The 9,549-nt window shown below is 48.1% G+C and overlaps 1 protein-coding gene across 6 annotated transcripts in view; it reads right to left on the bottom strand.

Annotated features, from left to right (window-relative positions):
* Positions 1–234: 234 nt before the first annotated feature.
* NFYC (nuclear transcription factor Y, gamma) overlaps positions 235–9,549 on the bottom strand; it is a 57,367-nt gene continuing 48,052 nt past the window's right edge. For 5 of the 6 annotated variants that reach the window (XM_012722635.1, XM_012722636.1, XM_012722633.1 and 2 more), the window contains exons 7-10: positions 7,847–8,005; positions 4,841–4,948; positions 2,267–2,326; positions 252–1,130 (exon numbers count right to left, since the gene is read on the bottom strand). In XM_012722635.1, coding sequence (XP_012578089.1) covers positions 1,011–1,130; positions 2,267–2,326; positions 4,841–4,948; positions 7,847–8,005 — 447 coding nt within the window. In that variant the 3' untranslated portion in view covers positions 252–1,010. Of the gene's footprint in view, positions 1,131–2,266; positions 2,327–4,840; positions 4,949–7,846; positions 8,006–9,549 lie in introns of all 6 variants that reach the window. The other variant, XM_004678852.1, reaches the window with a different exon arrangement.

Below are 9,549 nucleotides of genomic sequence, written 5' to 3'. Positions count from 1 at the left end.
CAGAGACCAGGAGGAAGGCAGGCAGGCAGCATGAGCAGCAAGTGGATTCTGATGCGGTTCATTTCTTAAATCAGTCGAAGACTGCAGCTTGAATAACCAGTGTCAGTCCCCTTGGCTTCTGACGTCTCCTCACAAGGGTCCCGCTCTTTCAGACACTCAAGCTGAGAGAAAAGAAACCTTTCCAAAGCAAAGTGGCCCCATGAACTCCCCAGACACAGAAACCCAGACTCTAAGTTATCTAAAATGAAATTTATTGCATTTCATGCAGTTTGAAGTCCATGCAGCAAAGGAGACTAGCACAATTTTTAATGCATTTTAAAAATGAAATAAAAAACGGGGGGAGGGAAGCCAACGCACAAAGTTCTAGTCTCCTCAGGCCCCTAGGAGAGAAGGTTTGGGAATGAAACCACTTACTCTCCTTGGCAAATGAGTTCATCTCCTAAATCGGGAATGTTTCCACGACCGCTGGATCCTGGATGCAAGTACACAAAGCCCCGGGGCAACGGGGCACAGGAAGAGGACCACGGGTGAGAAAGAGGCGACACACACTCACCTAATTTAATCTGAGGGCAGGGCAAGGAGGCCAATCCTCGGGCACCCACCTGCCCCAAGACTCAGGAGATAACATACACCCTGAACAGATCTGCTCCTAAAAAGAAATGCCAGTAGGAACTAAACAAGGAAAACAAAAGAAAGTATTTCTTCAACAACACTCTTCAAGAAAATGCCATAAATATGTTATTTAATATTTTCATTTCATAGAATTGGACACACAGCTCACATATTGAAATATTGATTCCTTGGAGAAAAAGTGGAAAAAGGAAATAAAAAATATTGCATCTTTCTGTTGGAGAATCTCGGCCCCAGACGGGGGCGCAGTGCACCAGTGTCCTAGCCCGCAGGAGGCGCTGAGGTCCACCCGGTCCTCTGGGGAGGGAGGCTGTGCCCCTTGCCCAGGGGCTATATGGCAAAAACTGTGTTGGGTGTCCTTGACCTTGCCAGCTCAGGCCTCAGTCGGCGGTCACCTGGGAGGCCTGCCCATCGGAGGGCTGGTTGGCTGACTGGATGAACATGGGCTGGGCGAGGTCCTGGCCGGCAGGCATGGTCACTTGCTGGATCTGGTAGAGCTGCTGTGAGGGGTGGAGAGGAGAAAGTGAGGTCACGCCTGGGAGAGGGGCACATGGCGCCCTTCGGGCCTCAAGCTGGCTGATGGCCCCAGATACCTCAACCACCGCCCATTGCAAGGTGTCAGAGGGAGGAGGATCCCTGCTGGGGTCGGAGCAGCAGACGCAGGAGGTACCAGCCTGTATGGGGTGTGTGCTGGGTGGGGAAGAGGTGCAGGGAGTGGCTTTCACTTCTCTGGACTCTGCCTCTCCCATTAGCTCAGAGCCTCAAGCTTGCTGCATGCAGCTTCTCTGTGACAAACACTAGCAATTCGAACTACTATACCAGCAGCTTGGCAGTCAGCATGTCCCCATCTTGGGGTGCTCTCACTGGCAGGGGCAGTATGATAATCTCCTCTCCTTTCTTCTGAGCACCTGGCTCAGACTGAGGTTACCGGGATCCTGCATTTCCTACCTGGGCCTTGCTAAGGAGGACACTTAGGATCAAAGACTTACTATGAGCCAAGACCCCTGAAGGGTGGAGAGATGCTCACTTAGCCACTATGGGAGGTTAGGGTCCACTGGACGCTTGGTTTCTCAGGTGTCTTCAAAAGAAACCAAAAACCAATACCATCTGCCACAGGAGCCCTGGCATGTGAACCTAGCGCCTACAGCTGGCAGAAGCCAGAGGAAGAAGAGGCCAATTCCTCTTTCTCTGGGCAACAGACACACAAACTTGGCCATGCCATCTCAGGGTCTGAGACTGCAGTGTGTGGGAGAGGGGGCAGGAAAGGGAAGAGGCCTTCCTCTTGCGGGCGCAGTAGTACTGAACGCCAGGCACTGAACAAGCGTAAGCAGTCACGTTTGCTGCCTTTCTCCTAATCCACGCTACTGGACAGCAGCCTGACTTAGAGAAAAAGCAGTGGTAGAGAGGGAACCAAGCGTTCTGGTCCCAGTGCAGTGAGCAGCTGAGTGAGCAGGGCCAAGCTACTGCCCATCTCTAGAGTGCCATTTACCCCTCTGAAAAACAGACTTGAGGTGAGATTATCTAGAGCTCTCACCAGTATAAAAATCTAAAGGACCGGCACCCTGATTTAAAGGCGCTACTTGTAACAACTGTCCGCTTACGCCTCACCCAGGGCCCCTGTCCAGGTTGGGCCTACCTGTCCATCTGTGAACTGGCTGAACTGCTGCTGTCCTTGCTGGACCTCAGTCTGTGTGATCTGTGGAAATCAAGAGGCAGGGGAGGTGTGTCAGCTGCAAGGTCTGGTCACCAGTCCACCACCCAGGAGAGGGTGGTGTCGATCAAATGTGGCAAACAGAGTGCCAAAATGAAGCCGGCACAGGGCAGACACTCAGAGTAAGAGGAAGGCAAGGGCCCCTCCCACCCCAGCACCGATGGCTCCGCAAAGTTAGCACCATGCCGGAGGCTCCGGGGCACAGAATACAGAACCCTCATAATTCTCTCTTTTACCTATTCTTACTCTCCACCCTCTGTAAGGTCTTTCTGTGGCTTCAGATTCAAGACAAACAAAACCCCTAGCTCCAAGATGCTGGCAAGACAGGGCTTAACTTTTATAAAGTTTAAGCAGAAACCCTAAGAGAATGTCTTTCAGCCACTGAAAAAAGATCGCAAAACATTAGCAAAGTGGCAAATGGTCTCTCTCATTCTTGGAAGGTGGGCTCCAAACCAAGCCGTATCACCCAGGTTATCTGAGTGGAAATAGGAAACACCTGGCGAGCAGGAAGCCTGGGCCCTGGCAGCCCACATGGCAAACCTATGAAGTACTTTTTCCGAGAGTGGCCACATGCAGCCCTCTCTGGGCCAAGGCAGGGGCAGAGGGGGGCAGGGCAGGGACAAGGGAAATGAACAAAGCAAACATTTATCACAGACTTCCACTCTTCTGCAGGACTTTAGAACTGACTGCCATGTGGAACAGCATGTGTGATGCTGGCTGCTGGGCATCCTGGGGGCTAGAGAGAAGTCCAGAGCGTGCTTGTGCACGTGGTGCTCTGGAAACACCTGACTAACCATGTCCTCTGTGTGCCTCCTCCTGGAACTATCTCAGTTCCTGGTCCTGCAAGGTGAGGGCCATCCTCTTGAAATGCTGTCACGACAGCCCAAAACAGCCTGCCAGGCCCACCCATGAGACTTTGAGGAGCAAACAGGTATGAAAGGGCTACAGGAGGGTTTCTTATCCTTATTCCTGTTTCTCCTCTCACCAGTCCTTAAGTTGCTTGAGGGCAGGAGGGGAGTTTTGTCTTTATCCCTCCCAGTACAGAGTAAGTACTCAAGAAATGGCTGCAAAATAAATGAGTAATGCAGACAATGGAAAATATTTCTTATAAGTAAGAATTTCTTAAAAATTGCTGTGGCCAGCAAGTGTTATATACACTGGCTGAGAAGAAAGCTTCATTTGCCTTTTAAGTCCTTTTATATATGTTTATCCAACACTCGATCAACAAACACTACTGAATGAGCACCTACTAAATGCCAAATTTTCATATGTTGCACATACGTATTTTTCCTGTATTTTGACAATCAAACTCAGAGAGCCCTCAGGTACCAGCGGTCTGCTTCTCCCTTTCCTCTCTGGATACTCAACTCTCCCACTTTCTGAATGGTCCTTCCTTGCAGGTTAGCTGTGATAGTTCCAGGAGAAGGCACACAGAGGACATGGCCAGTCAGGTGTCCCACAGTTTCTAGTCCCAAACGTGGTTCTAGAGAACCAAGAACATTTTTTCTCTCACGTCCATGCCATAAAAACTTTCTGGATGCCAGATTAGACGCTTACAAAAATTTTTTTCCTTTTTTAAATACAGGGGTGCCCAAGGGGATGTGACCAGTGACATCCAAGGGTATGGCCAGTCTTCAGATCCAATTCTGCGTCACTGAACTCTAAGGAAGTTAGAGAAACGCCCAAGTCCTTATGCCAGAAAAAGAATGGGTTTGAAATGGCCCTTTAAGGAGTCAAGTGACTATTCTGAACACAAGACTTGCTTTTTGGCTCATTCCTCCTATTTTCCCAAATGAGATCTTTAGAGACCTGCTCTACAAACTCAGCTCTGTCACCACTGTCAATAGATACATCACTAGAAATGCAACTGGGCCAGATAGGTCCAGCTCTTAAATGATTGCTGCTTTTTTTGGGTCTGAGGCAAAAGAATCCATTACAATGCCTCCCCTTGATCAGCACCCCCACTCCTGTAAAATGATGCCCATGGCCCCAGTCCCCAAGTCCAGGAGGAAGCCCCTTTGCACATGCGGCTCATAGCCTTCAATATCTCAAAATACAAGAGATTGGGGGGGGGGGTGCTTTCTTGCTAGGGATGTAGAGGGAGGTGGGAGTAAGCAAGCTTACCAGAGGTCACAGGAGGTGCCAGAACACAATAGCTATTTAGGTTTAAAGAGGGAAACACTGAGTCTAACAATGAGGCAGTCTGTCAAAACGCTTCCTCCAATTAGACTTGCGCACAGCACATCAGGCCACCCTCAAGTATCCTTGAGACTTCTACCTTGTGTTCCTTTTTCCCTTGAGAATATGATGGTAAGAGACATTGAATCCAATCCTCCAATTACTTCCATTGGTCCCTTGGGGTGTGGAACAGATGTGCGGGTGTGGAAAGGGCTCTTGCCAAATGCCAGGTGGTCAGAGCTGTGTGCTGAGCACTCCTCTCCAGCCCTTAATCAGCCCAGCTAGCCCCCAACTCAAGCCCTACATCTCCGGGGCACATACCTGTTGAGCATTGGTGGCAAGCGTCTGGATCTGTCCCTGCACAACTTGGGTGCCTGATACAGGCTGGGCTAAGCGAATATACTGCAGCTGGCCAGCGTTCAGCTGCACCTAGGGTAAGGCAGAGAGCAACAGACCACAGGAGACTGAGTGCAGCCTCAAACCGGCAAACTCCACGACCAGAGATGGTGATCATCCCCCCAACCCACACCACCTCCCCACAGCCGTCCCAGTTAGTATACCCTGCACAGTTTCCTTTTAACAGAGTTCAAAATAAAATCATCACATCCCCACCCCCATAAGCCACACAACACAAAAGAAGGGTTTTTGGAAGGAATTCCCAGAGGGTCATGTGACATGTGTGAAAGGAGCATGGGTGCGCCCTCAGCGCTCAGTGACCCTTAGTGCCTGCTGTTTACCTTGGGATTTTATCCCAAAGACTGTCTGGTATGCTTGGAACGCTCGTACCTAAGTGACCCCGAGCCCATTGCCACATGCCAGTTCCCAGAAGAGCTGAGCTCATACTGAGCGGAGGTCCAGCATCCACCAGGACCCCAAAGCATCCAGCAGTCACTGCACCAGAGCCTGAGTCCGAGCACTGGCCACTCCCCTGCTGCACATCTTAGAAGACAAGACTGGCCTCTTTACTGTCTTGCTCTACCTCAGAGTCCACACCAATGGAGGTCTGAGACATTCTCAGTATCCTTGGTGTTCAGCACTAGCTTCTGGCCAAACACCTCCCAAGGGAAGCTGAATCAATAAACCTTTTACAGAAAACCCCATCATGGGAAACCAAAGCTACAAAAATGCCCTTAAGAGTCCCTCATGCTTACGATTGAGCCTCAGATAATACAATCATACCACGTGCTGCATTTAATTGTGTGCTAAAAGCCTTAACTCAGGCTCTTAACGCTCTAGTGTACCATGAAAGTGTTAGTGCTTTGCGCATGGGGAGATGAGTGGACTAAGGCGGTGACAATGTGAGAGGAACTAGGGCTCGACAGAGAGAACAGTCAGCAGAGCTGGACTACGGACATCGTCACTTGGAATTTGGGGGTGAAAGCGACTCCAGAAGGACAAGCAGATTCAGTCTATGCGTTGCAAGGGTGAGCTTCTGAAGGCTGACAGGTAAGTCATGACACTGTCCTGAAGCCAATCTTCCCCTTGCCTTTGAGAGCCAGCTTCACTGCAGGGAACTTTACTTCCATGAGGAAAATGCCGACAGGATGAAGCTGCACTCCTGCATGCAATGTTAAATCAAACTGTTTTTCTGAAACGTCCAGCCTCAAAGACAATTTAACCACCAAGAAAGGACTAAATTCTTGGTAGATGATTTCAGAATTGCCTGCTAAAGGTAAGATGGACAAAAATCCAAGCCTGTTAAGAATATCTGCTTCAGAGAAAACAAGAGTAAAATATTGTAATCTGCAGTCATTTTCCCCTGAGAATATGTCAAGAGGAATTGCCGGGAAGCCATAACGCCAAGCCAAAACTCCCTACTGAATCCCACAATGTGGCCTCCAGGGAACAATGTCAAGTTGCTGGTGGGGGTGAAGGCAACTGGGTAGAGGCTAAGGAAAGCTCATCTGCTACTGGTCCCAGGCTGGTCCTAGAAGTCATGAGGACTCCGTCCAGTAACAGGACAGAGGACCACCTTGCTGCAGGAGTGAGGAAGGTTCCTGCTGGGCACAGGGATTGTTTTTCCACATTTCCCAGGGGGGAGTTCTTTGCATAAACTCAAATGTGACTGAAAAGTTGTAGAGGCAAGAAGCTCTCCTTTCAGGCTTTGGTTTAAACATGTGGCGATGTTCCGGCCCCAGCCCTCCACAAGAGTAGGTCTCAGAATCCTCACATTAAAGAACAAGTAAGCCTACCCTTGGGCTTCAACAGAGAAGCAAAATTTCCTTCCTGAAGGTCATCACTACTCTCTTGCAGAAATGGGAACTCCTGCAGGAGATATCTAAGCCCAGTGAATTCTGCAATAAATCTTCTGTGCTAAAGTTCAATATACCAGAGGGTTAAAAACACTGAGTTGAAAATACAAAGTAGGAATCCTTCTCTGGCTTAAATGAGCATGTTTTGATGCCTTCACATGCAAAAATGAAAATCATTCAAGACAGAGGACTTGGGGTTGACAGCCAGAACAGTAAGGCAAGGCACCTGGAACTGATTTGTGGTGGGAGACACTAGATAGACAGACCAACACAGAGCGATGCATGATCCACTTTCCACTGGGCCTTTGTTACTTTGTTCACTAAATTGGAACAGTTCCAAAAGCAGAGTTGAGAATACTTTTTTTTTTTGCAAAGAGGAAGTGGTTAACCAAGTTCAAGTGAGTTTCTATATCTGCCTACACTTCATTTATAATAGGAAGGGCAAGAAGCAAGAAACAGAAGGACTGTTGCACCCTGTCACTTGCTTCTACATTTTTTGGTGACAAAATGACCAATGTATAGATGGCAAGTGTTAAGAAATGATTTTTTTTCCCCAGAAGAACAAGTACAAGTAAAAAAACCAACAAATCTAAGAAACGAAATCCCTCAAGGCACACAGGAAGCAGCAGTCCACAGTGAAGGAATGGAGAACTTAAATGAAAGCCAAAAATACACTTTGCTGCAAGCTCCACTGGGAACTGACTCATGAATATGCAACAAGTGTATTTATGGCCTTCCATACACACCTCCCTCTTATTCACTGCTAATCAAAAGACAGGAGCGCCTCAGAGGGCCTTTAGGCCTTGCGGTGAAATAGTGGTTACAATTTCTCTTGTGTGGGTGGAATGAGGGGAAACAGAGAAGAGTTACCCCAAATGATGAACCTGAACTCCTGAACCTGGATGAAAGAAAAGCAAGTGAGTGAGTAAACAATGAAGTAAATTGTGGGCTGGGTAACAGGAAGACAGACTGAAGAGCGTGTGAGGGAGCGAGAGAGCCCACCCTTTAAGTACTTCCTGTTTTAAAGTGAGTACAGTGTCATGAGGACGAGGACGTCGAGGCAGGGAGGGCTTACCGGGATCTGCTGGATCTCTCCCGTGTTCGTGATGATCTGCTGCATCACCTGCATGGTCTGTCCAGTCCCACTCTGGGCCTGCTGGGCTTGACCTTGTGGCTGGGCCTGGACAATCTGTACCTGCTGACCTTCTCCAACCTGCATGGTCACAGGTGTGGTCTGGAAGGAAAAGTTGTAAGTCATGAGAAACTGACCGAGCTCTGGCTCAGAGCCCGTAGACTTCCCTAGGGGTTAATGAGCAGTTAGGTAGGAGCAGCCCCTCTAGGAATGTCTTAACTCATCTCAACACTAAGAGCAATCTTCAGAGTCCTGTGGTACTGCTCAAGTTACTCTCCAAAATAAAAGGAGGAAAAGTCATCTGAATTTTTAGACTCAAAGTGCAGAAAACTCATCTAGGTCCCAAACATCTGTTTGAAATGTAATCTTTCATAGCCCCTTTAATTATATTCATACAGTACAAAAGAATTAAAGGCAACTATGGCCATTCACTTGAGAAATGGCCAAAGTCAAGCCTGGAGCAGGTGACTTTGGAGGGTAAACTAAATGGAAAGTGCGTCAGTATGACGACTGCATTCAGGATGCCGGGCACCTTCTTAGACACGCAAGGCACTAGGGAGAGAGCAAAGTGCACATGGCTTCCTCCCCATTCAAGCAGCGCCGCCACTCCAGCCCACACCAGCCAGATGGCTGCTCAAGACCCTAACACAGCTGGCCCATGGGAAAGGCAGACATGCAGGAGATACTGGACACAAAGATATGGATCTTAACTGAGACCACCCCCACATTACAGAATTTAAGATAGCAAAAAATTTAACATTCTAGAAACAGACATCTCAGATGTAAGCCATTTCTATCTAATGCAGTTGGCTTGGAGGATTCTGTTTCTCACATACTTAGTGGATTATAGTCTCATGAAACCCACTCCTTTGAATGATTTGAACTGTCAAAGGGCCAGTTATTTCTTCAAATCGTAAAACTTCAGCCCTAGGTATAACAGGTCACCCGAAGCAGTTCAGTCCAGCATATCTCACTCCTCTGGTGTTAGGGGTGACTGGTGGAGTGCAAGGAGGGTGGCATCCCACTCCAACTGGGATATGCTCTTTCCCCATCTAAATTAAATAATCACCTCAATAAGAATTTTGGGCCTCTCAATGAGCCATGGGCTTCAGCTGATGCTCTAGCCTGATGAGCTTACATTCAGATGGCTCAGAGGCAAAGGCACAAGGGGAGGGTATATTCTCTGGAACGACAGATGAGATTCAAGAAATTGCTAGGTAAGAAGAAATTACTATAAACTGGAGGAGCATAGGGAAGAAAGATGACAAGGGCTCTGCAAAAATATTAAGCACTGGGCTAGGACAAGAAATATCTCCTGTTCTTACACCACAATTTTCAACTTGCCCTTTTTGGGAAGATGTCTAGGAATAAATTTCCAACTTTATGAAAGTAAACAAAAGATACACTTTACCAAGAAATGCTCTCCTTCCAACAGTAATATGTAGTCTGTCCTGCAAAGGATACTTGCACTCAACTTGAAATAGCCTTTACTACTGACTGGTCCAGAGAAGCGTGACACAGCACAAGGCCATCTAAACAGTGAAATAATTGCTGGCAGATGCCGGGAGAAACCAACTTCACCATCCTTACACAGCCTTATCAGTTCTAAGCTGAGCAGTCTCGGATAGCAGAGGATAGATGAAATT

This window comes from Condylura cristata, unplaced genomic scaffold, assembly GCF_000260355.1.
Source record: "Condylura cristata isolate star-nosed mole 26May11 unplaced genomic scaffold, ConCri1.0 scaffold00008, whole genome shotgun sequence".
NCBI lineage: Eukaryota > Metazoa > Chordata > Mammalia > Eulipotyphla > Talpidae > Condylura > Condylura cristata.
The sequence above is the reverse complement of the archived record's forward strand: the minus strand, read 5'-3'. Positions and strand labels throughout refer to the sequence as shown.